General features: G+C 37.3%; 3 protein-coding genes across 3 annotated transcripts; all 3 read left to right on the top strand.

Moving 5' to 3' along the window:
* The first annotated feature begins 1,222 nt into the window (after nt 1–1,222).
* LOC110757633 (homeobox-leucine zipper protein ATHB-12-like) lies at nt 1,223–2,653 on the top strand. Its single transcript, XM_021959315.2, has 2 exons — nt 1,223–1,798; nt 1,917–2,653. The coding sequence occupies exons 1-2, from the start codon at nt 1,418–1,420 to the stop codon at nt 2,262–2,264; spliced, it is 729 nt and encodes a 242-aa protein (XP_021815007.1). The 5' UTR covers nt 1,223–1,417; the 3' UTR covers nt 2,265–2,653.
* A 138-nt stretch (nt 2,654–2,791) lies between these two features.
* LOC110757632 (protein SHOU4-like) lies at nt 2,792–6,528 on the top strand. The gene is made up of 4 exons (XM_021959312.2): nt 2,792–3,627; nt 4,506–4,661; nt 5,643–5,851; nt 5,949–6,528. Exons 1-4 carry the CDS (start codon nt 3,316–3,318, stop codon nt 6,148–6,150), a joined length of 879 nt encoding a protein of 292 aa, XP_021815004.1. The 5' UTR covers nt 2,792–3,315; the 3' UTR covers nt 6,151–6,528.
* Nucleotides 6,529–13,777: 7,249 nt separating this feature from the next.
* On the top strand, nt 13,778–15,839 carry LOC110757646 (cytochrome P450 78A9-like). The gene is made up of 2 exons (XM_021959332.2): nt 13,778–14,881; nt 14,978–15,839. The coding sequence occupies exons 1-2, from the start codon at nt 13,877–13,879 to the stop codon at nt 15,623–15,625; spliced, it is 1,653 nt and encodes a 550-aa protein (XP_021815024.2). The 5' UTR covers nt 13,778–13,876; the 3' UTR covers nt 15,626–15,839.
* The last annotated feature ends 1,833 nt before the right edge of the window (nt 15,840–17,672 follow it).

Raw genomic sequence — 17,672 nt, 5'->3', positions numbered from 1 at the left:
TTTTTAATGTTAAGATGGGGTCTGTAAATTGATCGTAAGGGAAGGAGAACCAAAATTGGACACGTTCCGAAGTGACTTGATCAAAACATTTTTCATGGCTCGAGTCGAATTTGTTAATGGCTTTGCTCTTGCTTTGAGCCGAAGCCTTGGAGCAATTAGGGTACATTGAATCATTAAGTAGGAACTTGGTTTTAATGAGGGAGACCTATTGCTCGTTAATTTTTTTGATCGCATAAACTTGGCGTGATAAACATGATGACGGTATTTCTTTTCTAAGACGGCTCCATATTTTATATGGTTTGATAGTAAACAAAATCGTTAATTAAGTGCATAATATAATCGAATCTGGTCTTATTGATAGTCTAATAATATAATAACATATTAAAATATCCAAGTAAAGAATATTTTTCGTGTTTATGTATGAAAATGTTGATGTCCCTACTCTTTAGTAATTAAGTAGCCGATGTTATAAAAACTTGTGTCTAGCCACTAATAAATACACACTAGAGTGAGGCGAGAATATACAAATTACACCAACCAAATATTATTGTTACAATTAAATTGCCAAATGCTCTTTTATGTTATCTTTTTTTTATCATGATTGTCATGTGGACAAGATATTTGATAAAATGCATAGAAGAGATCGAGACAAAATAAAAAGGCAAAAATAACTAGATAAGGTGGCGTACATATCTCATCTTACCCGATGACGAAGAAAAACACATGAATTCACTATTGCGTCCCGCACCTCATAGTAAATATAAGCTATCGATTACTCCTAGGCCTAGAAGTATAAGACACCAAAACCAAAACATGGAAGAATTTATGTAACATCATAAAATCAACAAACACGGATGGTTCAATGAATTAGAACGTGATTCACGTTCATATTGCCGACAGTCTACATAGCTAATAAGGAGAAGACTCAAGATGTGCGATGGTTTACACAATGACAAAGACATAGGCATTTTAAAATCATATCTTAAAAGAAAAAACAAATCACCAAAAATGTGCTGCATTAAACCACACAAGATGAAGATAATAAATAATCAAGTCAGCTCGGCTATAACCCTAAGCTAGCTAGAGCCTAATTCTCAAATAATATATGGATTATGAATAAGTTAAAAGAAGAAGAAAAAAAAGGGTAAAATTATTTAATTATTAATGCACTGAGAAAAATCACTATACGCTATCAGAGGCCCATAGATTTTGGATATAAAGAAGCAATCAGAAGTCACACACAGAGACCAAAAACCATGACATAAACACGCATAAGCTAGCTTTTGAGCCAAATCCATTCATGCATATCAAGAAGAAGGCACACACTCCCAAAACATTCCCTACCTGAACAACCATCACCAAATTTGAAGACCCAATTAGTACTTCTGCTGATTAATCTTTGAAGATCCCATCAAAGATGATGTTAGACCAAATTGAATATTCTAGCCCCACAGCAGAAGATGATCATGAGGGTTTTAGCTGCATGAGCTCACTTGAAGCTGCTGGCAGTGTGAAGAGGAAGAGCAGCAAAAACAAGAAGAGGTTCAGTGATGAACAGATTAGGTCATTGGAGTCTTTATTTGAGTCTGAGTCAAGGCTTGAGCCAAGGAAGAAGATGCAATTGGCCAAGGAGCTGGGTTTGCAGCCAAGACAGGTTGCAATTTGGTTTCAGAACAAGAGAGCTAGGTGGAAGTCCAAGCAGCTTGAAAGAGACTACAGCATACTCAGAGCCAATTACAACAACTTGGCATCAAAGTTTGAAGCTTTGAAGAAAGAAAAGCAAGCCTTGGTTATTCAGGTAATTAATTAACCAATTGATTGTTCATTCTGTTTTGTTAATAGGGTTAAATACAATATTAGTATTAATTAACAGAACCAACATATCTGATTAGATATGTCTTGTGTTTTTGTGACAGTTGCAGAAGCTGAATGATCTGATGAGGGAAAGGCCAGAGGAGGAGAGGCAGAGCTGTGGTGAATCAGACAATGGAGATGCAGCCAGGTCTGAATCTGATCAGGTAAAGATTAATCATCTGTCAGTGGAAAAATCACAGCAAGGAGGGCTTGGGGTTTTGTCAGATGATGACAGCAGCATAAAGGCAGAGTATTTTGGGCTTGAAGATGAACCAAACCTTGTGATGAGCTTGGTTGAGTCTGCAGATGGGTCCTTGACATCAACTGAGGACTGGGGCAGATTGAATTCTGAGCGTTTCTTTGATGAGTCAATTAGCAGTGATTATCAGTGGTGGGATTTCTGGTCTTGAAAAACAGAAAAATTAATGTGTTCATCTTAATTGGAGTCAAGAGAGAGAGAGAGAGAGAGAGAGAGAGAGAGCATGCATGTCAATTCATCACCAATCACATTTTGAGAAAGCCTACAAATGCATCTGAATGAGGACTGAGGCCAAAATTATGGGGATCATGTGGGAGAGGGAGAGCCACAGCAGCAAAGGCAAGGCTTTCAAGGATTTGAATGAGCAATGTGTGCCTATGTATAGGCCCCAAAGCCACACACACACGCACATATTTATGCATTCAAATCTCAACTAGAGTTTTGTAGGTGTTGGCATATATGCTAGCTGCTCAACATTGAACCCCGAACCCTTTGTTGTAGCCTCTAACGTATGTGAATTTGTTCTATTTCTGTTGCCAATTTGCCCATTTACACACACACTCACAAGTTTTACACTGCACTTGAGCAAACATCAACTTCTAATGTTAATTAACTGTTAAAGCCAATTGGCAAAATCAAATAAATACATTAACATAAAATTTAACTTATTGAGGGGTGGCATCAAAGTATCCAAAGTGCAACACAATCAGGAATTGCATAAATCATGATACTTTATACTACTTTTTTCTCATACCATAATGACATAATTAAAGACTAGATTGAAACAAAGCGAAATCCAAAATTGATCTCAAAATTTTCCCAACAGATGAAAGCAATTTAAGTTGGGATACCCGAAATCTCGAGTGCAGAGTTTGAATACTCTTAAACACTTGAGTTACATAAGCCCTAATTATTGTTACCTGTTTTTTGCTTGTTAGAAACGCGACATCCGAACACATACCAGGCGGCGTCGTTTCAAGTGAAAGTCATTTAAGTCAACACAGGACTGGGCAATAGGCTCTTCGATCTGAAACGGCATCGTACGCGTGCGAAGTGTCCAAACGGCATTTCGTTTCGACGCTCAGGCACTTAGCCACACTCTCTCCTTCCCCATCACGCTCCGTGCTGCTGTTGCTGCTACTGGTTCAGTAAAGGTGGGTGCTTTAGCGAAAGAGCACACGCCATAGCAGCCCATAGTCGTAATGAACGACCTCTCAAATGCAGCTCTGAGAGATCACCAAAGCAGCGCCTTCAAGCCCATACCTTCTCTGGTCCTCTACATTCTTGTACCCATCTTCTTCTTGGGCCTCTCGGTCTCCATCTTCATCCTCATTGTGGTCCGCAACGCCCTCTTCTTCGTCTCCTTCCTCGTGCTCTCTGCTCTTGTTTTTGCTTTCGTTGTCTGGAACAAGCGTCACTGGGCGAAGAAGGCTGCATTCTTTTTGTTCCTCAACTCTCTTCCTGAGTCTGACCTTCGTCTGGCCCAGCACGGGCAGCTTGTTAAGATCACTGGGGTACTGCTTTTCTAGCTCTTTTAGCAATTTTTCTGTTCTGGGTTTGTTTTGATTTGTTTATTTGTTTATTTTTGTTTTTGGGTTTTTGGAAGAGATTTGTTTCCGTGTGGGAATGTGTTATTGGAGTGTTATGTAGATGTAGTTTGGGCTATTTATGTTTGGTTGCTAAGAAATTGGAGGAAAACGAAGGAAATTTTGGAAGCCTTGTTGTTTTTACCTTTTTTGTCATCTGATTCTTTGTGCAACTAAGCGGGGCACTGAAAAATGATAGCTTGAGTATTTCTGTTTCAGTGCTATGATATACTATTTACTTCAATTGGTTTAATATCAATGCATATACGGTAGATTATGTGGACTTTAAGAAACAAGCCCTGTGTTGGGTTTCTGGCATTTGTAAACAAAGAGAATATCAATAGCAGTTTTGTTCTAAAATTCAAATGAAGCTCATTAACTTACTTCAGAATACTTTATAGCGGTGGAAATCAGAAAACGTGTTTGGTCTCTTTGAACTAAATTCAAGGCTTGGCAAGCAATCAAAAAGCTTAGATTATTCCAACTTCGTGCAATTATATGTTGATAATGGACGGCGCAGTTTCATCGTTTAGTTTCTAAATGTGAACTAATGGAGAATGTTGTGTGAAATCTTGAATGACATTAATAATGCATATGAACTAATTCCGCAACGTTCTAACAAGCTGATAATGCATGTGATACACGGTGGTCTCTAAACTTGTAGACTTGTGCATTATGGTTAACCTTTCCTGTTTTTTCTTGCTTATTTCCTCCAGTTTCTCATCCATCAGTCAATATGTGATTCATTCTGTTGGTAGGTTACATGTTGGGAGGCCGATCCTAATTTATTATTCTGATGATTTCAGATTGCTTCATGTGAGAATCTCTCCCTGGAATCTTCATATGAAAAGGCTACCGGATGTATCTATGCGTCTACTCTTTTATATGAATATAGGGGATTAACTCTACAGCCGGTGAATGTCAATAGATCATGCTTTCAGTGGCATTTAGCATATTGTGAGGTATTATGTTCTTCTGTAGCCTTTCAAACAAATGTTCTTCAGTAGCCGTGTAGATCAGTGAAAAGACTTTTTCTTGTCCTTGTAACTAGATGATATATGTTGGTTGCATTCCTGAGATGGATAGATAATGTTCTGTTTCCATATTTATTCGTACTTTGAGTCCATGTTGTGCATGTAATTAACTTTTGTAGGATTGGAATGCTTTCTTGGTACTCAAAATGATGATCCTTTTTTTTTGCTTTGTTGATGGTTTTGTTTTCTGCACATCCTTCTGATCATCTTGAACTTCAACTCTGGACTTCCTTTTGCCCTTGTAGCACGTACAACTTTATCCAAATTACTTCTTTTCGCTGTGCATTTAGCTCTTCTCATAGCCCCTGTGGCTAAAAGATCTTAGCTTATAGTTGCTCATTGTTCTCAAGTAGAGCTACCTATCATCTATCTAGTAGCTTTGTCTGATTTTCATTTGTCCTGTCTTGTGGCTCTTTTATATGGACATGCTTAAATATTTTGTTTGTGCTCTAAAACATTGTGAGGTTTGAAGGCCTCAGGCTCTGCTCCTTTTGTTAGCGCGGATTTGCTTTTCCTGTTTTTTTAGCATCACCTGGTACCTGCAATAGTCAGATAATTGGAAAAAAAATATGAGGATGGTAGAAAAAGTTGAAAGATAGAAGTGTGTGGCTTATAATTGACTTCAGGCTTCTTATTAGTTTCAATATTTAATTTGTAAGTAGTATCAATAATACACATTTTACCATTAAACTTTTCATGTATATTATGCTTTTAGATATCTCAACTAAACTGGCCAAATGCATCTTACTACTATTTTCTTTCTCTAGATATATACTATTGTCTGTGCAGATCTCTTTTCCCAGAAATCTGGATTTTTGCTTCTATTATTTGAACCATGAAAAATAGAAAATATCAGTCTATTTGGAATTATAATTTTTTTTTCTTCTGCTTCGGCCTTCCACCTGACAGAGATTCTCCACAGACTTTTACTTAACCGATCAGAAATCTGGTCTTAGAGCTACTGTCAAAGCTGGTTCTGGTTGTAAAGTTATTCCACTGGTCGTTGAGAGCAAACTTGTCAACACTAAAAGATGTAGACTCCTCTCCCCTCACTTGAGGAAATGGTTAAGTGAGAGAAATCTCTCGTCTGAATCCCGTCTACTACGTCTGGAGGAAGGGTAATCTAATTATACATTAGAATGTTAAATTTATTTTTTTCTTAGCGCTGAGCTTCTTAAGAGCTTATGTACTGCAGATTTGCATGAGTTTTGGCAGGTATGTACAAGAAGGCAGCTCTGTGACAGTATTTGGAATGTTGCATAGAAACAATGAGATGACTACGATTGTTCAACCACCAGAAGTAATCTCCACCGGGTGTCTGTGGCGAAAACTGCTTCTCCCAGTCGACATTGATGGGCTGATCCTAAGGGTCTCTCAACTGGCTCAGCATTCTGCCAACCAAAATTCTATACAATAGCCAGAAAGATTAGGTAGGACAAGATTTTTGGATGATAACCCTTTTTTCATTTCAAAACTTAACAGTTTGTTTTACTCTGAATCTTGATGTCTCACTAACCATTATGTACACCTTCAGCTGTAAAACATTAATTTGCTCTTAGCACTTGATTGCTTCTGTATGTGTGAATGTCCTTATCTTCTTAGTGCAAGAAACCATCTGGCAATAGTGATATTCAAAAATATTCTAAAGGGCCAACGGCAAAACCAGGAGGACAATGAAAAGCCCATTAGCATGAAGAAAACTGAAAGAGGAGCATCATTTTAAAATGGGCCTTTGTTTTTTGTCCCTCTCAACAATTGACTAAGAAAAACAAAAACAATATATCAACTTTCTTTTCAGGGTTTTCCTCTCTTTTTCTTAAGCCAAAAAAAATCAAATAATAACTGGTTCAATCTTCTAACATTACAGCATCTTTGAAGGTATATGCTGAACTCCTCTTGATTAAAAAAAATATATATATAATCTATTATGAAAGGTGTTTTTGGGATGATTTACTAAATATAAGTTCAAGGTTTGGCAAGTTGAAACTGGCAAAGGATATGCTCTCACCATTACAATTTTGATTTATGATTAAAAAAGTGTCAATCACTTGCCTAATTGCAGATTAGTACATTTCGCTTTCACTTTGTATGATATTAATGGGGTAGTGTAAGATGTGACTGCCCTTTTAGCAAAAGGCTTTTTCCTATCTCCTAGACTTGAACGTGCTAACAAACTTCCATTACCAAAGTTAAGCACAAATGACATTCGATATTGACCTTGTTTGTTTTTATTTGGATTTGACTTCTTAGTCAACTCAGCTCTTTCTAGCTAATTTCCAGCTAATAAAGGTTTAAACTTGTTTAATTATAATCCAATTGTTGTACACTTTTCATTGTGGGCGGCATGAAGGTATTCTCTGAATAGTAAAATAGACTAGCGCACCACCTTGGTCACAAACTTGTTTAGTGCTAATTTAAGACAAAAAAATGGATCTTAGAGGTCTCTTCTATTTTATTTATTTTATAAAAATATAATAATAAGGATGATTCGAACATCTTGCAATGTTGGGAAGTGAAGTACCACTAAATTTAGACGTCTTTGTGATAAATTTTTTAAAAAAATCACTTATGTTTGTAATGTGTATGTTTCCAAGGAGGGTCGTCTTGGTTCATTTTGATATTGATACAAATTATCTATAAGCTAGAAATTTGTATATTTTGTGTGTGGAAATAGATGGGAAATTTCATTGGATTATACTGCCAGTGGGTGTTTTTTAAACAGCAGCAAGATGCCAAGAAGGTTGGTGAATCGTCGTATCATATTCGTATGAACTCTACAAATGGAAGACTGGATTTTCTTTCTTTATTTGTTCAGGCCATAGTCTAAGAATAGACAGAAATCTTAAAACCTAGCTTCAATATATAAATCAAGATTCCACTAGGCGTGGTCTTTACTCTTTACCCCTTCTTCTTGTCCACCCCTACCTCCACAACCAGAAATTGGTATTTTTAAGCACCAGATATTACACCTAATTATTTGTGTCATCAAGCATCATAAACAACAAAAAAGCTTTGCGCTTATGGCTTATGCCAAAGGGCACCTTACGAAGTCGTTGGGGAATGTTATTTGATAAAATAATATAAAAATTATTGTTTACAAATTAAATGAAATAATTAATCTTCAAAGAAAGAAATGACAATCTCTATCATCGACACGCATAAACGATTAATGTGTCATCGACATGCATAAACGACTAACAACTATTAATTAGTGTAAGCCTCGTAATTCGCGCTTTGTGAAACAATTATTTGCAATCACCACACAAGACAAAACTGTTGAACCTATAATTCATCCAATTCACCTTTCATTGCATGGTTGGCCTCCACTTCAACTAAGATTCATGATCAGAAAAATCTTGGGTATTTTCTTCTTTTTTTGGGGGTGGGGGCTGAAAATGGGATTTCATTTCATAGTGACCTCAAAAGGAGAGGAAGAGGAGAACAAAGTAAATAAAAATGTTTTGAGTTTAGTTGTTAAACAATAAGCATCATTACACATGTTGGACAATGTTGATCTGAGTATCTTAGTAAAAAAACACAAAAAGAGCATAATATCCCCTTCATGATTAGTTTTGATAATCCAAGCCAAGATATGATTCCAGTGCAGCCAAACACAACTCCTGTAATCATCATCTATGATGATCTTGATATATATAAAAATTCAAACCCTCAAATCGATCCTGTTGATTCATGCAATGTCTCGATTAAAGTTGATATGCCATATATTTTTTTTTGTAAGTATGCGTACGTGGGTGGCATATGCATGCAGTTTGGTGTTAGATCTTTGAGACTGTACTTTTGGGTTGTGTGGCACCAACCAGACTTCAAGAAGTTAAAAAATTGGAAAATGAAACAGTAGAGAGAAGGACTACTATTGGATTTTGGAAAATAAATTTTGTGAATATTGAGTATGTGCAAGTTGTGTAAGCCTATGAGGTGCTTGAAAGTATAAACAAGTATTTGCAAATCACGAATCTAATCTGGACAAAGGAAATCGAGAATATGAGGTCAAGATTATGCTTTGTTGTTTATCTGGTTAGTTGCACTTTGGTTATGCCTTAGAATTTCATAAAGTTGGTCCTCCATTAAAGTAAGCATCCTCCATAAATATTTCTCTGTGTTGCCTGTTGGGCTAAGCTATCTGTATTGATCGTTTTAATCCTCAGAAATTGTGTTAATTAGTGTGTTTGATTGATTAAATATATAACATTCCAATATTTCCAATCCCATCATTTGCTCCACTCTCTCCCTCGTTTTACTTATTTATTTAACAAGTGTCGTGTATGAAATTTGAAGTCAAGATATTGTGTTGTTCGTTATCAACTTTAGGGAACACCAAACTAATGAATTTGTGCAAAATAGGCAATTCTCATTGATCCATCGTGCAAAAAACTTTGGCATGCATGTTGAAGTTCAAATTTATGGCCTAAAAAAACATAAATATGGTTCGTTTATGGGAAGTATAATTGACATTTGGCAACATAATTTGTGCCATCTTTGTAAACAAATTCAAAAGAGGATAGATAGATCAATGACGATATAGGCAACACAAGCACAGTGAGCCAGTGACTTGGAATATTTTCAAGTGATATTTGATGAGAACAAGCAAATCTACATGTAGGACCCAACTCAACTTCTCAGTTACCTCTGTTCAACTTTTTGCAGTCAAAAGAAAGTGGAGTGTGCAAGAGTCATATATCATCAATTTATGCCTCAAGAGAATCCCACGAGAAACAAGGGCTCCTTGAATTGAAGGACCACGGACCAAAGTTGAACATATATATTCTCCATTATTCAAAGATTCAAGTTTCTGAAAAGGAAAATAAAAAATAATGAAAATATAAAAGTCAAGAATCTTGAGACCTCCCCCACCCCACCCAAGCCAGTCAAAATGGAACTTCACCCAGTTAGATTATAGCATCGAATCCAATCATCGTGGGAGTAGTTTAAAACCAAGTGGGTTAGGTCCTCACCATCGCAGCTAGCCCACTAACCATACTTCTTTGTTCATTTGACCTTGCTTTCTAAGATTTGGGTAATCAAATCATCCAAATCCTAAAACTGAGGTTTCTTTCTTCACTCTTTAATGATTTGTTTTTAAGGAATAGAAAGTAATTTTCATTTGTCAACAAATTTAAGATTTTCAAAAGCAAAGTTGGAGTGTCTAAGCCTCAACTACCCTTGATGCGAATGAATTATATTGGACTAAAAATAACGGAACACCTAACAACATATCTTTACATATCAAGAATTACGAGATCACTCTTTTTATTATGGGTTGATGACGTGTTATTCAAACATGATTTTTCTTTTTCTTTCTAAATGAAGCATGGCTCATTATGATACGTAATATAGCATACGACTTGTGAAACTCATATTCAGCCAAAGTATAAACACCACCATGTGCTCCAACTTCCATGTAGGTTAAATAAAGAGAAGACTTCCAACAAAGTTGGACTCAGCTAATTGGTTTTGGATTTATTGATACACAAGTTAATATAAAACACTAATATATGTGCACAACTTGCTCAATCCTTAACCATATCCTCGTGAAGACCTAAGATAAATGCATAGGTTTCATCGAAATGCCGTGGATTTGCGTTTGCTTCAAATATAAAACCATGCAATAGGCTTGTACAAATTCCCAGCATATATCTTAATCACTTAGTAATCTCCGCTACTTGATTAGACCACTACCAATTCCTTTCTCTAGCTACAAATTTTGTTTAGTCTCTGGACCACGTAAATAATCATATGGTATCAATTTCTTTAAGAAAAATAATGCGATTATAGTATTATGCGATCAAATTCTTTCTTTCTTGCATATGGCGTTCAATTAATTTCGTGGCCATCTCTCGCTTTCGAATCATAAAATATCTTGATTACATAGTAATCATCCCGACCGGGTTTCTTTCTATAGTACCAGACAATAACATTAAGAAAATATTAAGTGTTTGGATTATGAGCTGGTTTGTTCTACAAATGGTAATGCCATTAATATTGTATTGTTTATTAGCTCATTTTCTACGTTCTTTCACTGCAATTTGGTCTCTGGTATTTGCATGCCACGTCAGCTTTCGGACAAGGAATGCCTTATATTATGAAACATATATATAGTAAGGTTTGAATGCCATGGTGCAATTGTCTTTGTAGGGTTTTGGAAAATTTGTGCATAAATAAATAAATAATTAGCGACAAATGACCAAAAATCCAACATGGGAAATTTCCTTGAAGCTTGCTGGTGACCTACAACAAGATGCGTATACGCATATTTGATTTGCTGTTATAGTCTTCACACTTTGTAATATTCAAACCCTAATTAAACTATTATTTTGCAATTTTTAAGGTTTTCTTGTTTTCTTCTTGCTTAAGTCCCAAGAATTGTGGTAGCGTTTGACCGAGATCAACCAACTCCCCGATAAGCTTACCTAAGCACATTGATTAAGTATGGAGATTAAAATTAAAATTATCCAGCCAATATTTGAATGTTATTATTTCTATTATTTTTTTTATAAAAAAAGAAAAAGAAAATTATAGCTTAGCTTAGCTTAGCTTAGTGGGTGAGTGAGTCCATGGCTTTATTGCCACACGTGCAAATATTTTAATTGTAATAATGGTCATGGATTCATGGTGAGTCCATCGTATCATCACCAAACCGTGGACAAATTTAAACTAATTGATGCCAAAAATAAAAAAATAAATATAGTTAACTAGAAAGAAAATACGCTACCTAGCTACATGTGTATTGACCTGAATCCAGTCAACTCTTTCTTTTCACTGCATGGTTGCTTACAATTTAAAACTTTCGAGACCAAATCACATTGTTGGTCCCTATAATTTTTACAATTTTCCACTTTAATCCTATATTTTTTGAAGTTTGTCAGTTTCAGTCTTGTAGTTTGCGTATTTATGCAATTCAATGTTGACTCCGTTAAAATTAAACGTGTAAATATAGATTTTAGAATTCTCACGTCGGTTAGGTTTGGCACATTCTCACAAAAGTCTTCAAGTATGAAAAATTCTCATGTACTAGATATAGAATGAACTCGTATTCAATACAAACATATGAAAATACCACACTTGCTGGATCATAACAACTCATCGAGTGACGTATTTAACTCAAAATACCACTTCAATAGTGTAATTCTTTTGTACATTTGTCGTTGTTCGTACGTCGTACGTAGTACACATATTCGTACTGTATAATAGAAAGATCACTTCAAGTCTACATTTTTGACGTTAATGTCTCAAAGGAGGTTATCGTATATGAACATTTGAAGATGTAATTTTCTTCTCTTTTATTTTTGTTTTGTTTATATATATACATATCAAACAAACATATACTGATATTAATATTACGTCTTTTTTTGGTTGTGCGTAGCGATTTCCAAGTTCCAAAATACGCAGAGGAGCTTTGGAACGTGGGTAGGAGCTGTCGTGGTCAAGGTGATTCATGGATATCGCATGCAACCGCCACGTGTCAATAAAAACAGCTGAGAACCATAACTCGAGGAACCTCTGAGATATCACCAGGCCATTCTCTTTTTGCATACACGCCTAAAGACAGTGCATCGGATCAGATCCCACGAGTTTCGCTGCATGCCCCCGTCGCACCAAAGCTTTTACCTCCTACGCATGCATGGGCCTTCATGTGCATCCAAACGCCCTCGCCGAACAACGTCCCGCCAAACGCCGCCACGTGTCCGACCGCGCAACCTGAAAATAACGGCTGCCATGCTTCCCTTGTCGAGGCCTCCCGGCCAAAATGTCTGCCTCACCTGCTCTGCTGCGCATGTCATGTCTAGTTCTTATCACGCTCTATTTATTTGCTTTTTTAAAATTTCAATTTTCTAAATCTATACAATTGACGGGAATGTGTAATTTGAATTCTTTTTACAATTCCATTACATTTGTTTAATTATTTACAAGCGGAGGGGTCAAAAAATTAAACCTCAAAAAATGGGATGAAAAGGGCTGACGTGGGAGGCGTAGAGCACACGAATATTTGAATTAAAACACACTTTAAAACATTTTAAATGGTAAAATATAATCGTAATTAGTAAAAAAAAAATTGATAACTGGGTAAAATTAGATCGAAGTCTCAAAACAAGGAATATCCAGATAGTGGCTACCACTAGTTGCATCTATTGAATTGAACAACAATTTTACTTGCAATGATACAGTTTAATAGCTTCAATTTATTGCTATTGTATTGCATATAGTACCATATATAAGTTGTGTTACTTAGTTTTTCATTCCCATGTTTGTACTTGTATTGCTCTTGTACTGCCTGAGATCATTCCCATGTTTGTACTTGTATTGCTCTTGTACTGCCTGAGAAAATTGAAGGGACAAAAACAAGGGGAATGAGTGCATAATGAAAACATGGAAGTTCTTATAATATCAAATTGTTCATGTAACACAATTATGGATAAATTTTCAAATAAATCAAAATTATAATAAAATTATATTGTGAGAGGATAATGATATGTTAACTAATTTATGGTGAAATGGGTTTTAAAACAGTGTTTAGGGTCTACTTTAGCACATAACTACTTGGTACATTCAGACACATCTGTGACTATATATATATATATATCTCTTCCCAACCCAATCAATCTAAGATTCCTCTACATTTTTAAACATTTATTTATTTATTTTCAATTTAGCATATAGTTAAATTTACTCTGAAGACGCCCTTCAATTTGCAAATTCTGCCAATCGTATTCGACAATACAGAACTAAAATGACAATCATACCCCCGCCCCCAATCCACACTTCGTGCACATCTGGCGGCGCATCTATTAAAAATTAAATATAAAAAAAGGTTAAAAGAAAATGAAAAATACGAACTTGTTTCAGTTATACGCCCCCAACTAATGAGAGTCTTGAGTATAACGGTTTTCTTTTCCAATTTTCCCAATTTCTTTTGTATTTTTCATTTTCTTTTTTATATTGTTTTTGTTTGGGTTTGTTTTGTAGCCCAAGCTACCAAAAATCTATGCACCGTATCTCATATCTTCCCCTATATATTGCCCCATTCTTCAGCTTATTTTTGGTTCAAACTCAAAACCCACCTCTCTCTCTCTCTCTCTCTCACTCTAATTTCCAAACCAAAACCCGCTCTCTCTCTACTCTCCGCCATGAAAACAGACATTGAAAGCCTCTGGGTTTTTGCCCTAGCCTCCAAATCATTCCGAGCCTTCTCTGCAGAAAGCATTGCATGCACGCTTCTGCTCGTAGCTCTAACATGCCTTGCCATGACCTTCATCTGCTGGTCGCACCCTGGCGGCCCAGCTTGGGGCCGCAACTTCAAAAACATCATTCCATTGCTGCTAAAACCTTCTAAAACCAAGCCCGTAATTCCCGGCCCCAGAGGCCTGCCTCTCATCGGCAGCATGGCCCTCATGACCTCCCTGGCCCACCGCAAAATCGCCGCCATGGCCCGCTCCTGCAACGCTAAACGCCTCATGGCCTTCTCCCTCGGCCAAACCAGAGTCGTCGTCACGTGCCACCCCGACGTGGCACGTGAGATTCTCAACAGCTCCGTCTTCGCCGACCGCCCTGTCAAAGAGTCCGCCTACAGCCTGATGTTCAACCGGGCCATCGGGTTCGCTCCGTACGGCGTCTACTGGCGCACCCTGCGTCGAATCTCCGCCGCCCATCTCTTCTCCCCCAAGCAAATCAAGAACTCCGAGGTCCAGCGGCGCGAGATAGCTTCTCAAATGGTAGCAATGTTTGGGACCCACAAGAAGAAAGTGGCCATTCGTGAAGTGGTCAAGAGGGCTTCGCTGAACAACATGATGTGCTCTGTTTTTGGGCGAAAATACGAGCTCGACTTTGGCGCCTCCATGAACAATGAGGTCGAAGAGCTCAAGGGGTTGGTCGATGAAGGGTACGATTTGTTGGGTATGTTAAATTGGTCCGATCATCTTCCATGGTTGGCTGATTTTGATGCCCAAAAAATCAGGTTCAGATGCTCCAATCTCGTCCCCAGAGTGAACCGGTTCGTCTCCCGAATCATTTCTGAACACCGAACCGGCGTCGAAGCTGGAAAAGACAAAAAGTCCCCTGACTTTGTTGACGTCTTGCTTTCGCTCCAAGGTCCCGATAAATTGTCCGACTCCGATATGATCGCCGTCCTCTGGGTAAGCATTTAAGTCAGTCCCTTCGCTGTTACTCAGATTTTTAATTAAAATCTTCTTCTAGTTAGTAATCAAAACGCTGTCGTTTTATATGTGCAGGAAATGATATTTAGAGGGACGGACACCGTGGCGGTTCTGATCGAGTGGATCATGGCGAGGATGGTGCTTCATCCTGATGTTCAATCGACGGTCCACGACGAGCTTGACAAAGTAGTGGGCAGGTCGCGATCCGTCAACGAGTCTGATATCTCTGAGTTGGTGTATCTGACGGCTGTGGTGAAAGAGGTCCTGAGGCTACACCCTCCTGGCCCACTTTTATCCTGGGCCCGCCTCGCCATCACTGATACAACGATTGATGGGTATCATGTGCCTCTAGGGACCACAGCCATGGTAAACATGTGGGCCATCTCGAGGGACCCGGAGGTCTGGGTGGACCCACTAGAGTTCAAGCCCGACAGATTCGTGGCCCGTGATGGGGAGCTGGAATTTTCGGTATTCGGGTCGGATCTGAGGCTTGCGCCGTTCGGTTCGGGTAGGCGGACTTGTCCGGGGAAGGCTCTGGGGTTGACAACTGTGACGTGCTGGGTGGCTTCGCTTTTACACGAGTATGAATGGCTACCGTTGGATGAGAATGCCGTGGACTTGTCTGAGGTGCTAAGGCTGTCGTGTGAGATGGCCAAGCCTTTGGTTGCTAAAGTGCGCCCGAGGAGCGGTAGGTTAAGCCCAGCTCAGCTCAGTGAAGTTTAATAGAAGTAGGGATAAAAAAGAGAAAAAAGGTTTCGTGCAGGGGTTGGTTAATGGTTTGATAAAAAAAAGCGTATACCCTTTTACTACTTGTTGGTCATGTAATCTTGCTCTGTCAGACTGTCACTGTATCTGGTATGCCATGGTATAGTTCAAAGTGTCTTTTATTAATGTATGTATATGGTTAAAATTAATACAAGTTTTAGTTTCCTTAAAACCTGCATTTTCATGCACCTTAATTTGCAACCAAGAAGATGTCATAGGAGTTTATTAATTAACTAATCTTGTGGTGTAATTTCATAAGCGCCCCAAATTCAAACCAAACCATTAATAATGGATCATGGATATGTCACGTATCTTCAAATATTATAAGCCGATCTTATTTTGTGTGAGAGAGTTCGAAGCGAATTAACAACATTTTTCTTTTAAAATTGTTGTGGCAAATTAAAAATATTTTAAACAACAACTAATAGCAAAACTTGGTATCTATGGAACCATTTGTACGTAAATGATATTTCTCAATGACAGGACGTTCAATTTTGACCATTAATTCATTATCCGATTCATTAAAAAGATAATAGCTTTAACTCTACACTTGTATATTTCTAAGCAACTTAAAACCATATGGTTAGAGGTTGTGGTCCTCACCCTCCCCCGTCGCACCCGTTTGAACCCCAATGATGGTAATTGAGCCCCTCTTCTCTATCATAATGTAGATCGTTGAATTTCCAAAAAAATAAATAAAATTATGTGGTTAGAATATTGTTTGTATAAATAAAAAAATTATATTATTTTCCTCCAATCATTATAGGTGGCTACATTTCGGCATTGGATCTCCACCACCATCTTTTTTGCTGTTTCTTTATGTTCAGAATAAGTCACAGAAACTCTTTGGGTTCTCTGTGTAGTTTTCACCTCTCATTTGTGAGAGCTTTTATTGTTTTGAGTTTGCAATCTTAGTTGGGATGCCTATGCCAAAGTTTCTTTGAACATGCGTGATCGTTAGTGGAGGTGCACCAAATTGTCTTAATTTTGATATTAGACCGCTCTGTTATTGTAATGGCCCTTTGTGGCTAGTTTGTATTGGTCTTTTGTGACTAATGACTTTTTTAGTTGAATTATGAATGCAATCCTAGAATTTCTCAAAAAAAGAACTTGAATTTTTTATTTATGGATAATGACTTTTTTAGTTGAATTATAAATACAATGCATAGAGGATTGGCTTATTGAATATGTTGTAGTCATATTAGGACTGATGACTTCTTCTCGTGAATGAGTCAATAGACTTAAAACCATAATTAAATCACACAGTATTATTATTCAAATGAATGATAATGACCCTCAATTTAATTTCTTTTCAATGTAAAAAAAATATGTGAGAGGTGAGCACTCCCCTAGGCTATATGAATTTGTGTCCTTAATTGATGTTGATTTTGTCCACCAGGACCACAATCCTTTAAGCGATTTTGACCCCTTACAAATTATTTCAATTGATGGACATTTATACTTGCAAATTATCGATATGTATTTCAATTGATGGACATTTATACACACATATATGTCAAATGATATACTAAACTATATCATGGGAGTTCGAACCTAAGACTACTGGTCTAATTTGCAAATCAAAACCAAAGATCCCATTAGCCACATATATATATATATATATATATATATATATATATATATTACATTTCGGTTTTCTTCCACATGCATGTGGAATTGTGAGCTATTAATTAGTGTGACATGTTAGGACTCTCATGGGGTTAGAAATTAATCAGACCATATAGTCTATAAAGACCAGATCGTACAGAGTACCAGACCTTGCTCTATCTCTACCACAAGCAGCAAGCTTTACCTGTTATGAGCATACAATTTGTCTCCCTGGCCTGAAATTATGCGTGCCCCTTGAAAATTAATGCATTTCGTGATGTCATGAATGGGATTTGCTTTCGATCATAAACACAATCTTCAGCCCTCTATTGGAAGGAGACAAGTTGATTGTTCGCCTTTGTCCAAACCAGCAATGTTCATCAAAATCGTGATGTGT

Source organism: Prunus avium, chromosome 2 (genome assembly GCF_965620075.1).
Source record: "Prunus avium chromosome 2, drPruAviu1.hap1.1, whole genome shotgun sequence".
Taxonomy (NCBI): Eukaryota; Viridiplantae; Streptophyta; class Magnoliopsida; order Rosales; family Rosaceae; genus Prunus; species Prunus avium.
This window is presented reverse-complemented; position numbering and strand designations above follow the sequence as displayed.

Bases quoted from the DNA above. Each gene is read 5' to 3' on its own strand.
- LOC110757633 (XM_021959315.2), top strand. From the start codon at position 1,418: ATGATGTTAGACCAAATTGAATATTCTAGCCCCACAGCAGAAGATGAT. The intron at 1,799-1,916 runs GTAATTAATTAA...TTTTTGTGACAG, and splicing joins AGCAAGCCTTGGTTATTCAG to TTGCAGAAGCTGAATGATCT.
- LOC110757632 (XM_021959312.2), top strand. From the start codon at position 3,316: ATGAACGACCTCTCAAATGCAGCTCTGAGAGATCACCAAAGCAGCGCC. The intron at 3,628-4,505 runs GTACTGCTTTTC...TGATGATTTCAG, and splicing joins AGCTTGTTAAGATCACTGGG to ATTGCTTCATGTGAGAATCT. The intron at 5,852-5,948 runs GTAATCTAATTA...GAGTTTTGGCAG, and splicing joins CTACTACGTCTGGAGGAAGG to GTATGTACAAGAAGGCAGCT.
- LOC110757646 (XM_021959332.2), top strand. From the start codon at position 13,877: ATGAAAACAGACATTGAAAGCCTCTGGGTTTTTGCCCTAGCCTCCAAA. The intron at 14,882-14,977 runs GTAAGCATTTAA...TTATATGTGCAG, and splicing joins ATATGATCGCCGTCCTCTGG to GAAATGATATTTAGAGGGAC.